Here is a 15,727-nt window from a genome sequence, read left to right on the forward strand (position 1 = left end):
TTGTTGCTTGTCATATTTCTCTATTTCGCTTTTGTCCATTAATTTCATAACTTTTGTTATTTCCTAAATGTGCATAGGTTAGACAAAGTTGATACACATATTCTTATTATGGTTTGTGGTGAGTTTAAGGCCAGGAAACAGAAAATCAAACATAACTGATGCTGAAACCACCAAAACAGTTTTTTCTTGGCTAATAAGAGACAAAATACTGCTTGATACTTGATAATGGCACAAGGTGTCACATGGTGGCTGGCAGGTGTTTTTCAGTCACTAGTCAGACTGCTTCTGTTTTCAGGACCACACATGTAATGACATGATTATTCCTGTTTTTATTTTATCTATAATATTCTAATTTCCTCGTCATTTGTTTTAGTAAAACCTCACTGGGTCATTTACACATGGCCCAGAATGCAGCTGCACTGCTTTAGACCAGGTCTAATGTCTCGTACTGTTGCTCCCCATCAAATTGAGAATCCCATTCTTATGATCACTTTTAGACAAAAACTTCAGATCTGTGTGAAGTGATAAGGAGACTGTGACCTTCCTCAAATCAATACATGAAACAAACATAAATTCCATATTTCCATCTTGTTTTCTACATTATTTTTCACTGTTTGAGGTTTGACTGGCATTCATTTAATCACTTAATCTTGCTGCACCCTCTTTGCCTGCAATGGAAAATCAGTGCCACCAGTTGTTAATCTCGACAAATCAACTCTTAATAATCACACAATAGTAGTGGATGGAAATTTGCATTTGCTTTTGCCAATCTTCATGAAATTCGGTTAAACATATCCAGTTTAAGAACAATCCTAACTCACAAAGGTTTGCATATGGGTATGAAAAAAACAGGTCAGTCCAGAGAGTTTTTATTTTTCCCTTTATTCAATGAAACAATAACAAAACATTCATGAAAATTAGAGGGACTTTTTTAGGATAAACTGATGCATGTTCATTGTTTCCTTGCACAAAATATAGGGATTGACTAAACACTCCAGTTTAAGGACATGTCATGGTTTTAGATTAGAGTTCTGTTATATCTTGTTTTATTTTGAAAGTTTTCTTCCTCTTGTGTCTTGTTTTTACTATATTTCCTGTCTGTGTGCTTCTTGTTGATTGCCTAATGTGTTTCACCTGTGCCCAGTCATCCTGCCCTTGTCTCTGGTCATTCTTTTGTTTTTTGTCAAGTTTTCCTGCCTGTCTCTCTATGCCGATTTGGATTTTTAACCTGGATTGTGGACTTTGTATTTTTGCCTACCCTATGTGGATTTGTTGCCTTATTTTGGACTGCTACCCTGTTTTTGGAATCTTGCCTGCCAGCTCTGCCATTGGTGTAAGTTGTTCACTTTGTGTTTAAACAGTCTGTTCTGCTTGGAAATTTGGGTCCTTTTGTGCCTGTTGCACTACCCTGCAAAATTCCCTCCTGTTGATGTCCTGATAACTATTTAGTAAACAGTAATGGATTGTTGAAACTCACAAACAGCGAGGATCAGTCTATTTTCCAATGATCTGTGCTGCGCGTCACGTACAAAAGTTCAAGACAATTCAACTTTGGCAGCGGGTGGGCGTGTGCGTGAGGCGAGCACCACCGCAACACTTCACCTCACTCTAACAGGGTCACTTAACATAGAACTGTTTATGCTGCTCCATGATAAATGATACCTGCTGATACCTGTTTAGAAAAAAACCCAAGAAAACTGGACTCTGATGGTAACTTGTTTTAACAAGCTAGATAAAAGGTAATACCCTGGCAGTAGCAAACAGCTTTGGTTTTATATTTGATTTGATTAAATTAATGTTTAAGTTGAGATTTACAAGAAATATTTTATTGCTACTGTGTAAAGGGAATACTACTGGTAAAAAGCACCTTATTTGTTTAAAGTGTTTGCAAACCACATTATTGCACTTTTGTGTATATAGCAGTACATTTAAATTAAAAGTGCACAATAAACTACTTTAGAATTCATTATTCAATTTTGCACATAACAATGTGAATAATCTTGATTAATCGCAGAAAATCATGTGATTATTCGCAATTAAAAATTTTAATTGTTGCACAGCACTACTTTAAACATAAATTACATTTAACTGCGCCGGTTCTGCCTGGAAGTCTGCGTTTAGGTCTTTTGCCTGTTGGTACACTTGACAACACCTTACTGCTTACTACTACTCTGTGGGTAACTCTACTGAGATCCTATGTCTTGTAAATAATCTATGAAGTAATCTGAGTCAGACACCGCTGTTTGACATCAGATAAGTTATTGTGATCGGGCATAATTCCAGCGACTAACTGCTCATGCTGGAGAGCCATCAAGACCCTCTGATCAAATATTCTAAAAGAGAGGGAGGACAGCCTGTTCTATATTAAGAGCTCTCTTTAAAACAAGTGCTCATCTCCTTCACAAAACTTGACATCACTGTGCTTATGAAGCTGGTTTCACTGATCATGTCATTAGGGCTGTAGGTAAATTTAAAAAATTATATTTTTGCACAGAACACTGACAGCAAAATGTGCTTATGGCTTTAAATCACTATGATACAGTAATACAGGTAGTGTCTGAGTTTGACAAGACAATTAATACATACATTGCAAAAAATCCAAATGACAGTTACTGTTGTGGTGAATTTTTAATAAATTACTAAGTGAAAATATCAAATCTGTAAGGGCAATTTGCAATGACACCACAGTGCCATTTACGTTATCCTAATGAATTCTCAACTTCCCAGGTATATGTATAAATAACCATCCGAAGAATTTTGCAAAGATATCGTCGTTTCGGATAAAATTCCAGCTGAATGATTAATCTAAAATCCCAACACAAACTGAGACAGATCATTGAGACTAATGGCAATTCATTGACAGTTGTTCAGATTGAATATATGAAGCTGCACGCTAAATGCCATCATCCATAGAGACAGACTTACATTTATAATCAGCAGAGCATCTCCAGGCTTCACTATGTGTTGGTGAGGCAATTGTGAAGAAGATTATGGTTTCACAATGTAGGAAATATGTCAATAGTAAGCAATTTAAATAATCCACACTGAAGTTATGCCCTCTCCTAAACAGCCTGCATATGGCCCCAGACTCCTAAACAAATTCTCCCCAACATCCTGTCTTCACTTTCTTCTAAGCTTTGACTAGCCTGCCACCCAAGTTTCAAGCAACATTATGCTGGTATTGATGAACAGGCAACATAACCAAACATAAGCCTCTATAGACATAATGTTAGCTAATAGCAGATGCTATTCGACAGAAGAGGACGTTGACAGAGGATGCTAAGAAGAGAAAAACAGAGTGACCCAGCAAGAGGCTCCTGGATGTTGGCAAAATACTGGTGGTATTCTGCTAATTTTCAGGTTCAAAATCCTATTTAGGGGTTGTACCAGAACAGGTTACATGGTTTCATTTTCAAAAACATATTTTTGTCATACTGCACATTGCTGCAGCTCCTCTTTCCACCCTGTGTTGAATGCTTTGTTTTAGCTATGGAGTGATACATCTTGTCTCTAAATGATCTTTGTTGGGAGTTGCACATGCTCAGTTCAGGACTACTAGCCAATCAGAAGCAGAGAAGGGCGGGTCAGTGAGAAGCCGGTAAACAGCTTCAATTCAGCTGTAGGCTACGTGTTGCCGACCAGCTTGACAACATCCATAAAGTTTTAACCGAGCTCTGTCTCTACATCACAGTAACAACGTTCTGTCCACTGACTACCTGGAGAGTAGCTAGTGTTTGGAAGGGAGAGGAGGTGTGTGCTGTTTTTTTGTGGGAGATGGGAACTCCCTTTGGGCTGGACTTTGGGCTTTTACACTTTGCAAACCTAGTACATGCACAAAAAAGGTATATAACTCAATAAAGGAGAGGGAAACGGCCAAAAAGCAGAATACCTCTTTAACATAATATAAGCCCCTGATGATCTCCTAATGGTGATCTTGTGGTTAAAGATATCTTAGTTTTGAACTGTGGTGATCCCTGTGACCACACAAATCAAAGTGCTCTTTGGCAAGACACTCAAAGCCTGCAGGCATGTGCATCTGCTACCTCCTGCGCTGTGACCTGACCTGCTTGCTACATTGCATATGTATGTGCATGACTTAAGGAAAACTTGTTAATGGATTGTAGCACCCATAGCAGTGGCTACTACACAAACACTCTCACACAGATGGCAAAGCCATCTGAAGCATTTTGGGGTTCAGTATCTTGCCCAAGGATGCTTGGACATGATGATGACCAAAACCTTCTGATTACTGGACGATCCACTCTACTTCCTCTACCAGCAGCCCCTGTAACTGCTTAGAAATTGCAGGAATTTGATATTCAAGTAAAAGCCCTAGATGTCATTATGACTTGGCTCTTGAGAAGTGTCTTTAGTGGTAGTCTTCTGCTGAAGATACAGCGACTCTTGATCGTCATCTAATTGAAAATGACAGACCCTTGTCTCATCCAAGCAATCCTTGGTTTGCTGATCCACCACAATCAAAACCAGCAGCATGTGGTCTGAAAACATAAACATATGTTTTGCATGTTTTACTGTGTCTAAGCATAATGGGAATCAACGGTTTTGGAATGCTTGGCAGGAGAACTACATAGCACCAAAATGGTCTGATGTTGGGTAAAAGGCTTATCATTACAGAGCTACTTACTGTTAGTAATTATTGTTTCATTGCCCATGGCCCCTGGTGTCCGCACATCTGTTGACCAACTGTTTAAAGAAAATTCTGTTGACTATGTGGATGTTGATACGTATCACAATGGATTACTTATGCTCCTGTCAGCAGTTTTGAGAGGTGTTTTGTTTGTAAGAACGATACTCAGCAGTGTCGGGCAGTAACACGTTACTGTAATATTACTTTCCCAGTAACTAGAAGCGTAACGGATTACTTTTCCAAAACAGTAATATTATCACAGTTACTAATCCAAGTAACGCTGTTACTGAACGCACCATTCTTGACGTGAATGCGCGACTGCGCTGCAGGTCGGCGGCACCGATCATATGTTGTTCAAGTCAGCTGTTAGCCAAGAAGCTAAAGGAAGAATGGAGAACAAGGAAGAGAGGCGTTCTTTCCTCAGCTGTAAGTATTGCCGTCATTGTGTCACAGTCTAAGATACAAAGAACATTGTAGTCCATTGTAGACCAGCAAAAACCTTTCAACTGTGAACAATTCTGCATTTAATTTATTGAAACCCCTGCTAAAGCAGCACAGCAATGTGACACATAGAAAGAAACTCCGGCTGGTACTGCCAGAAATGTTTGGACTTATCGGGAGAGATGGCGTAAAGCAACGTTTTATGTTTTGTAAAAATACTGAAAACTGTGTAGAAAAACAGAAGTTCAAAGTCAGGATTTACGGTGGTGTTAAGAAACGTTATGTTTTGTAAAAACTCCTTGCTGCTGTTATGAATATGATATTAGTCGGGAGAGACTGCTTTGTTTGGAGGAAGGGGGGGGTGGGAGTGAAAGTAATATAGAAACTGTAACTAGTTACTTGTGTCACCCAGTAATAAGTAAAGTAATATTATTACTTATTTAAAGGGTAATAAGAAACTAGTAACTTGCCCAACACTGATACTCAGGAACAAAAGGGCTGAGCTTTTTTTAGATAGACTTTGAACTAACATGTAGTTTCTTCTCCGTCTCAATTAAAGGTGTTGTGTGAAGATCTGATCTGCTGTCTATATTCATGGTTGCCAATAAAAACAATGATCACAGGACTTTTCACAATGCTTACAGCTCACATAAGGGTGTAGTTGGCAATCAGGGGGATTTTAACAGAGTTCAATCTTATAAAACAAAATGACACTATCCTCTGAAGTAAACTTGTTAAAACAAAAAATTGTGAACATTGCTACCCCTTACTACTTCAGTAAGTTCAATAAAAAAAAAAGTTAACTTGCTTAAAGAACAGTTTCTTTTTCAATCAGTTCATTAATTATAAATAAAAGAAAGCTTAAGTCAATTAATAGCAATGTAGTTTTAAAATACAGGTGGTGTTGGTTAAATTGTTGTCATTATTGTGTTGTTTGGCATCATGTGGCAGAGAAAATTGAAAGCTTAAGAAATCCAAACTTGTTTCTCCCTCATGAAGATAGGGTTGGCTTCTTATGAGCAGCACTTTATTCTACATGGATCACCTGCATCCGATTTGTAGCATTAACCGCACCTCACTCTGCCCAGCCTCTCCATGAGGACATTATGGCAACTCTGCACATCATTTTTGCCAAAACATCTTAACATCTGCTATTCCCCATTAACCTCGCCTAACATAGTGGATGAGGAACACACTCCCCTCCCTTTCCTTGAGCAAGGCATTTAGCCCCTAATTGCTCCAGTGGAGCAATGAATAAGGAAATGAGATTCAAGAAAGAGAGCACACATCTGTTTTCACTCTGAGTTGTTCACTTATGCCTTATGTGCTGGTGCGCAGGAATAACACAACCATCAATTAGACAGGGTAGACCAGCACTATATATATATATATATATATGATGAAATGATTAACGGTAAACCAATGGTAAAATTCCCAAAGGTTATTATTACCGTACACATTTTAATTTCCATGATAACCAGGTACGGTTAACCGCGCTATTATAATCTCACGGCAAACACTGTCCAGCGTCTCCCAGAAGCAGGCGTGCATGCGCAGAATGCAACGTGCGTTTGTTTGGGTTGATGACAACACGGCGGAAGACAACGCTACAGAGATTTTTCAGTCACTCTGAAGTCCGGTCGTATTTTTGTTTTTATGATAGTGCTGAGGGAAACCTGATTGAAGAAAATGACCTTATAGTGAACGCAGGGTGAGTTAACTTTTAGCTTTGGTTTGTCTCTCTGACTTGCTAACAGTGAGTAAACTGAAGCTCTCAGTGTTAACTGCTCTTGTAAAAACGCTATTCTGCTGCTGTGCGCGTCGTGTGTCTGCAGATTCTATTCGTCCACTGCACATGAGAACACGTTACGCTACAGACTCCTCTGTATTTATGTCAGTTGTTGGGCTCATTGCAGTAACTATCACTGTATTCTATAGACTTATTTGTTTTCATGTAATTGTCCACGGGGTCATTGTATTACATATATAATATAAAATCTTGATAATGCACACTTAGGTGATTTTCATATGTTTACAAAAGGTATTTGCTGTTTTATTTTTTATGCAAACAAAATGGCAATTGTATTTGTAGTTTTCAAAATAAAACTTGTTGAAATGGTTTGAGTGTGTGTATCAGTACATTTTAATCTTTTTCGGCACATTTTTACAATACCGTGATAATACTGATAACCGTGATAATTGTGGTCACTATAATCGTGATATGAAATTTTCATACCGTTTCATCCCTAGTGTATATATATATGTGTGTGTGTGTGTGTGTGTGTGGCATGTTCGTGAAAGTCAATAGGTACTGAGTTCAATGTTACATTGCTGTTACATGATTCACTTGCTGAACTTGCTGGTAGCAGATTAAAATGAAATAGCAGTTTTATAGAAAGTCACTCAGACACTTGCTCAAAAATCTTATCAATGCCAGTATTATTTAATTGTATAGTAGTAGTAGCTGCAACAGTAGTATTTGTATATTTACCTTGGACGAGAATGTGCACTGAGGTGGTTCTTGGTCGACTGCTTGTCTGGACTGCGCACACATACTGCCCCTCATCTGTCATGTCCACACGTTCAATCTTGATGGTAAACTCCTCTTGATTAAGGGTCACCAGACTCACTCTGGGATCCACAGACCATTTGTCTTCTCCGGCATACAGTATACTTGACCGGTTTAGCCATGCTGTGTGTGTGACAACGTCCCCCTGTGCACACCTGTGAAGCGATAAAAAATTAGTTGCATGGGATAAGTATTTTACTGAAGTACTCATATAATCACCAAACATGTAACCTTTATCTCCAGAATTCGTGCTTGACATAATGTGCACAATCAAGCCAAGTAAACAATTCAAATGCCATATTTCTCAAACACAACAATTACTCATCTCCCTTACAGTACATAAGGATTTTTATTCATTGCTGAATTCTGAATTGTTTTTCTGTCTGGCTAGGGTGGACAATCATCACGCTGATTAGCAAACCTTTAACCAGAGAGGAGGAAGGAATCAGTGAAACCAGCTGATGTAATGTTACAGACTGCAGACTCTGGGTTGTCCACTGCACAAAGCATTCACCCCTGCAGGAAAGGCTCCCTGATACTCTGAAAGCTCAGACTGTACAGTAAGAGAGTGAATAGGGCACGGGCCAGCTGAATGTGTAATGGGTTATTCTGAGTTAGCATTCTCTGCATAAAACAGCTATAATAAACCAGATATGTTTGTTAAAACTGAAATGCATTTCCCATAATCCTTTTTAAAAAAAAATCAATTTCCAACACCCGAGGACACTATCAGACACCACCAAATCATCTTTATTACAATACTGTGAATTTTGCAAAGTAATACAGGACGTTATACAATATTAGCAGCATAATTGTAGTTACTCAGTTCCCCTATAAAAAGAATAATATTCTGATCTACTACATCAAATGGAAATATTAATAGCATTTGAGCTATTAGCAATTATGTTAAAGGCTTGCATGGAATATTGACAATTTCTCAATAAACATTGTAACTAGACTGCTTTTGTCAATCTGCCCACACACTAGGCTCGTGACATTCAAAAGTAATTGAGACAATGAGCCTAAAACTGCACTGCTGAGCTCGGTTGCAATCACAACAGATTGGTTTCACTATTCACAAAATGCTGCTTTGATGCAGGAGCTGGGTCACTGATCTTTGACTGGTCCCACAGAGCAACACATCTGCTGTATTTTCATGACAAATCTTTGGATGCTGCTGAGAAGGAATGGACAGGGCTACAGGAAAAAGGGTCTTATTTACGAGACAGTGTGCCAATGTAAGAAGAAATCCATACTTTGTACAAATGTTGTGCTTTTGGCTGCTGTTTATCATCCAGGTTTATTTAACTTTCAGTAGCCTAATTTTGCGATGTACAGAATAACAGGGCATTTAAACATTAACAGTTTAGGATGGTGGCAATGTAACAGGAGCTCAACACTTAACAGCTGAAAGACTCAGCTCCATTTACGCTGTCAGAGCTTCTGTTACAGCATTAGTCACTTCCACTTCAGTGGCGGCAGTAGGGTCAATGGCATCCTTGGGGCATTTGTGGTGTTAGGGTGGGGAAATAAGACTGGTATGTGTGTGCGCGCGTGTGTGTGTGTGTATGTCAATATACAGGAGCAATGGCTTTCAAAAATAATGGATCACAGTGTATGTGAGATGGTGAAGGATCAATTTACTATGACGAAGTGGATTCAAAGTAGGTTTTTCATTTCTAATGGCTACAGTAAATTAATTTCTCTGTGCTGCAAATGTATTTTGCACTGTAAAACATTCTCCTTTATAAATAACACCAAACGCAGCAGGGTTTGAACTGTAAAATGAACATAATACATCTAGTATGCCTGAGAAAAGAATGATGTGAGAATTTGAAAAGTAACTTAACAGCCCCTGAAAAGGGGCTCCGCTGACATCCAGAGGTATAACTTCTATCCTTGCTGCAGGATTTTTATAGACTTAACAATTAGACTAACTATTAACAATGTAGGCACAAAAATGCAACATATATAAAGATACAGACACAAACAACATTTCATTTCCCAGGGGTACAACACGCTGCAGGTATAGGTAGACTTTAGGAGCAAATGACATCACTGCTGGGTGTGGTTAAAGGTTCAACAGAGCACACTTCTGACTCCACCGGTAAACCAGAGAGGGCAGCAAAAACATTGCTTTTCAGTTGGTGTTAAGTTACTCTTTAAGGTTTCCAGCAGACATACAAGGACATATGATTGCATGTGCATGGCTGCTCACTCAAGTGTAAAACCTGATAGCTGAAACTTTTCTTGGAGGAGGTCCAACAAACAATGTCTTTGGAGAGTGGCATACTATCAACCTCAATGTCCTTGTTAGGGCATTACCTTAAGTCACTGCTAAAACAGAGACAGGATACATTCTTGCACAAGAACTCACTTTTTTTTTTTCAAGCTAAAAATATAGATATACATTACAGTAAATTTGTGAGACAGTAACAAGTCCCACAGAAAATTCAAACATATTCAACATGCACTTCGTTAGGCCTATTTTAGGGGGTGCTGAAGCTACCCTAACATGGTCCTAAGTAATAATAAGAAAAATAATTATTTGATTTAGATTTTCATTTACTTATTTATTTTTTACAGTACCGATATGTACTCAACAAAGAGAAGCAAGAATATTGATAAATACAATAGAATAATACAAATATATAATTAGTATTTATTACCGGTATATCCTTTAATTTATTGACCAGATGGATATTGGAAGATATTTTAGGAGAAAGAGAGAAGCAGGAGATTAGCAGGGCAGCTGATTCTGAGGGAGCATTCTGAGGAGTGTGTAGTCAGTAGTGGTCTACATGTCTAAGGAAATGTGGGGTGTTTTGTTTTCTTCTAACAGACATTAGCTGGCAGGTCTAGGCACCAAGGCAGAGCCTAAACCAAATAATTTCATGATATTTATTATATTTGCTATATTCTGACTAACTTTACCTCCTGCATTCATTGGCTGTAATGAATTAAATAAATATGCAGATGTTTATATACATGAGCACACACACACACATTAAAATAAAATGAAAGCAATCCTACATACATGCATCCATACCTATAGTAATAGTTATTCCAAGGTATATTACCCATCAGGTTATTAAATTCAGACAGTAGTCACCCTAAACAGGGTCCTTATCAACAACTTACATGATAAAGTATTTATTGTATGCTTGTATGAAAGCCAAACTAAAGAATCTACAGTGCAGTAACAGTAATTAGTGTAATTAAATAGCATTTTTGGACCTGCAACTACAGAGAGGAATTAGATATGGTATTACTTTATCAAACATTTACATGATGACAGATAGCATTAGTCATAGCCTACAGAAGAACTCAGCAGGAGCACAGTCTGGCTTCTGTAAATTCCCCCCATGCAGCTTTGATGTGTCTAAAAGCTAACATTACAGTAACTTTTCTTAAACAGAAGAGAAATGGGAGAAGAATATATGTCTGTTGCTTTTTACCTGTTAACATCTTGGCTTCTTTACTGGTTGTTGACATAAGTGTAGTTCTAATACATTTGGATAAAAGCGTCAGCTAAATGAATAAATGTAAATGTGTAGAAACATGCCACTCAAGTGCATACATTAGAAGTAAATTGTACTGCAAGAAAAGCTCTACATCACTGAGAAGGATGGATGTCGCTGTGAACATAATATATTCAGCTTCATTAACCTTCACATATTTTAGATAACTCAACACTCACAACACTGGTCTCACAGCAACAGCTTTCAGAGAGAAACTATACTGTGTGATGATGGGCTATGTCAGGTTTGTATACCTACACTGAGAGAGGAAAAGATGTAAATAGTTTTTGAGACACATATGACAACTTGTGAAAATAAGTGTCAGTTTGTGCCTTTCTAGGTCAGGCATATGGACTTCTAACTTACCATTACATCACTTGTGATACGCATATTATATATGATATTCCATATGATATGATAGATTATTATATTTTCTTACTTTTCCCAGTGTGTTCTCTACTTCCCTCATGCTTGTCTTGAATATTCTTGTTATTATGTTAGCAAAGATGTGCTGAGCTTTCCCATGGCAACAGTCTAAAATACTAAAGGTGTGCTACCACCAATTTTATTCTTTGTAATAACACACAGCATTTTTGAAAATAAATTTTAAAAAGACCAGAGTGTGAGGTGGTAAAGCTACCACCAACTGCTGAGATGGGGGGACTTCTGACACAGGCTATAGTGCAACAGAAACTAGGATGAAATTGGTGTGCAACATTTAACAAAATTAAAAAAAAAAAAAAAAAAATCATTACTTTTAAAGAACTCAGTAATTCTCTTGTTTACTTATCAGTCTTAAAGGTTGAGGCTATGGTCATTGCCTCCCACGGAAACACAGCCTTCAGTGGTTTTCGTTTAATTTGAGAGGGTCAGTGACACAGTTGAGGGTATCCTGGCAGCGTGTTTACACTGCCATCCAATTTCCAATTCATGAGAAACTCTGTGCAGTCATATTGTGTGAGTGGGAGTGCTGCCTCTTTGAGTGCGATGAAAGAGTACAAAACAAGCCATAAGATATGAGATTGCAGTTGCTGGTCTTTTGATAGTCATTAAATGTGAAGGAAAGAGAGCATAAAAGCAGCTCGGGTTCCTCTCTTGTTGAGTTTTGCAGTACGTACTACATTTGCAAAGTTTCTCAGTCTAGCCTACATGTACAGTAATTATCATTCACATCTCTGCGTTCATGTCAATACTTTTTCTGCAGCACAATACTTAAATTGCCTTGTGTTCCATCCCACAACACCAGATATTTTATATTACATGTTGAAATATTCAGCGGCTAATTGGAATGATCCTCTTGAATATATATTTTTAGAACTTTATTGAAAAGAAAATCTGGTTTGACTTAGGTTGTTATTGTTAGAAAAAAACCCGATATGCCTCACCAGCTAAATCCCCCTAGAGAGCAGAAAGAAGAAAAACCGAAGGGATAAATATTTTGCATGCCATATATTCTCCCTTATCACTTCTGCACAGATGGCAAACAAAATTTAATCCCAAAAAATTGTCAATCCTCTCAAAAGCAAGAAAGCAGGTAGGGAAGGGGAGATGTGAGATTAGGAGGTGAAACTGTAACTGTAAGCAATGACGTGTCCGGACATTTTTTACTGGGGTGACCCAAGTGTGGCTCTAACATGCCGGAATAGCATAGAATAGAATCTCCACTTTTCGCACAGTATCTACTTTAATTAGTAACATTACAGTATCTAAGACTTTTTATTACTGTTTAAAATTGTAATTTAAAAGTTAAATATACCTACCAATCACAACACAACAGAGTGGCTGCATACAAATGTATTATGAAGCTTACTTTATTCTTTAAGTTCTCAAAAATATATTGTGCCCTCAAATATAGACTACATACAAAACAAAGCAATCCACATTCAAATATACATTCACAGTATAAAGTACCTATAAAATTAAAATAAAGAAACTTGCGTGGACAAAATATTGTATTGACAAAATTGCAAGATGTAAGCGCAGGCTGCTCCGTGCTAGGTTATTAGTAGCTTTGCTTCCAGGAATACAACCCTCTCTTTCAATATTCAATCCCTGAAGAGACATTACCTTCTAATGACTCAGACACACTTGAACAGCTGAAGATGTTCATCACAGTGTGCTTTTTTAATCCAACAACAACAGGAAAAAGGCCATGTTTCCCATGTTCCCCATTTGATGCACGTCTTAATGGGATGTTGGCTTGGTTTATACAAGACTTGGTTGATAAATCCAAAGAATGTGATGAGGCGTGATGGAAATTTGAAGGAGTTTATAAGATAAATGTTCATTGCTTTGTGCCTGTATTTAGGGTCTAAATAATCGGATTACTAATGAACAGAGAACAATGCCATATGGGCTCACAAATAGTATTTGTCTCTATAGGTATAGCTTCCTTTGGTTTGATAATAATGAACACAGAGATTTCACCTCCATCTTGGTTGATGACAGTTAACCATAACATGGTGATTTATTGATTTATGAACATATTTCTATGTTTTGGCCTGTACCAAGATCTCAAGTGCCTTGTCAATAATCCTTCTAGATTATTTTGACAATCTACTTGACTACCACTAATACTGACAATCACTGGCGGTGAAACTCCATCCTTTAACATCCATTTACTGCATGTACAGACAGAAGAAGTCAATGTACGGTAGCTGGGATTTGTGATCCAAGGAGCTAATATGATAAAGTTGCTGCTCTGGAGAGTTGACATGCGTCAGGATGCAGCTGGTATGTGGAATTTGTGTCAAAATCATTGGCCGTGACAATTACAATAATAAGAACAATAGTTCAGTTAAAGAGCAACATTTCAATTAGCAGCAACCGACCTCAGTTTGCATTACAGTCAGTCATCTAAATGCGCAGTCAACCAGGCACCTCCATCAAATGGACATCCCACCATTAACTAGAATTAATTATGAATTAGACTATATTTTAGAGTTTTACTATGGTATACACCATCAAAGTGTGTTTACTGCCATGTTGCCCTGTTAGCAACACAGGTAAAAAACAAAAACCACCACAACAAAAATCTGAATAACTTTCCTTCTCCTTAAATTTGATTGCAACTACATGGACAAAATTATGAATATCAAGCAAAATATGCTACAGATAGCATGTGACCTAATAATAACTGATCATCTGAGCATCTCACCATAACATTCTGTCATTCTGAACTTGTGAACATCAGATTTGATAAAATCGGACATCATCAACACACATTAAAATATTTGTGTGTTGTTGATTAGTGTCGATTCCTCAATCAGCACTTGGCCAGGTGCTTTCTATATTGAAAACTAAAAATACAAGTTTTTCAGAAAAGCACGGCTCAGTCCCAGTCATTGTGGCTGAGAGTCCTGCAGGTTGCATTCTTGCCATGCAATTAGAAAGTGTTTTATAGCCAGACTGTCTCATCAGTGAAATTAAGACCCTTGTACTTATGAGTCATGAGGAACAGGACTGAGATCCACTGATGGACAACACAACAAGGTTACTGCTTGCAACTCAAGACAGAACGTTGCTTCTCTGTGTCACAAAAATCTCAGATGCCTCATAGTCTGTTTCCTTTTGAACGACCTGTCAAGGAACATCAAAAAGGGTGTCAGGCTTTTGGATACAAACTCCTAAAGTGATATGACATTGGAAAATGAAATGTGATAGGGGCAATATATGTTTCGGTTTGTCTGTTTTTTAAATTAAGCTTATCCACATTATACTGTAAAGATACAGGATTAAACATAAGAAAATATTGTCTCTAAATGATTGCGGCGGGAGCCGGAAACCATTTAACTCTATTTTATGCAAGAGTAACCTCAGACACAATGTTTCTGGCAGTGCAATCAGAATAAATAAGGATCTGCATATGATCTGTTAAAAGTTTTGCCAGATTTCCACATTATGTCAGGGTAATTTTCTGGCAGCCATTTATTTAGAAAAGAAAAGAAGACAGTAATTGATGGTGTTACTCAACTGCAATTAGTCTACTCTGAATATTTCATAATGTGATAGGTGTGACTTTAAACTGAATGTTAAAACTGAAGTCATTGAGAAAATAGAAGAAGTTGTTCTTACTAGCATGCATAGACAGGGTCCTGTGCTGAACACTAATTCATTCAATTACTTATCACTAATGTGCATCTAAGGTAAGCAATATTAATTTAAGAGCACATAAATAATTTTAAAAAGTGATTCCTGCAGCCTAAAAAGCATTGAATCAAGCTAAATTGTCAATACTACAGAAATTAGAATGTTATTAATCAGTATAATTCTTAAATAACAGCAATATTGGCTAATATACACTGGTGACAGTATTCCCACTCCTTTCTTTTTTTAATGCAGTGTCTTTCTTCTGATCTAAAACTGAAGCATAATTACATCTATGTCCATAACCAAAAATGACATATCTCTCAAGTAAATGACTAAATGTTCATGACGCAACATGTCCTGTGTAGTCTCCAGTGAAGGAATCTAATCACTGCACAATAACTGACATCGAATCATGAAAAGCAACAACCCAACATTTTGGAAGTATGATGACATAAAAAG

General features: G+C 37.5%; 1 protein-coding gene and 1 long non-coding RNA gene across 4 annotated transcripts in view; one reads left to right on the forward strand and one right to left on the reverse strand.

The window, feature by feature from the left end:
• ntm (neurotrimin) overlaps positions 1–15,727 on the reverse strand; it is a 459,955-nt gene that overhangs the window by 51,773 nt on the left and 392,455 nt on the right. For all 3 annotated transcript variants that reach the window (XM_038708378.1, XM_038708379.1, XM_038708377.1), the window contains one exon: positions 7,581–7,813. In XM_038708378.1, coding sequence (XP_038564306.1) covers positions 7,581–7,813 — 233 coding nt within the window. The remainder of the gene's footprint in view (positions 1–7,580; positions 7,814–15,727) is intronic.
• On the forward strand, positions 1,101–8,330 carry LOC119895340. Its single transcript, XR_005443057.1, has 2 exons — positions 1,101–1,333; positions 8,050–8,330. It is a non-coding gene; the product is annotated as an uncharacterized LOC119895340 (long non-coding RNA).

The sequence above is a fragment of the Micropterus salmoides genome, unplaced genomic scaffold, assembly GCF_014851395.1.
Source record: "Micropterus salmoides isolate LMB-PRFRI ecotype aquatic unplaced genomic scaffold, ASM1485139v1 Ms_hic_scaffold_9, whole genome shotgun sequence".
NCBI lineage: Eukaryota > Metazoa > Chordata > Actinopteri > Centrarchiformes > Centrarchidae > Micropterus > Micropterus salmoides.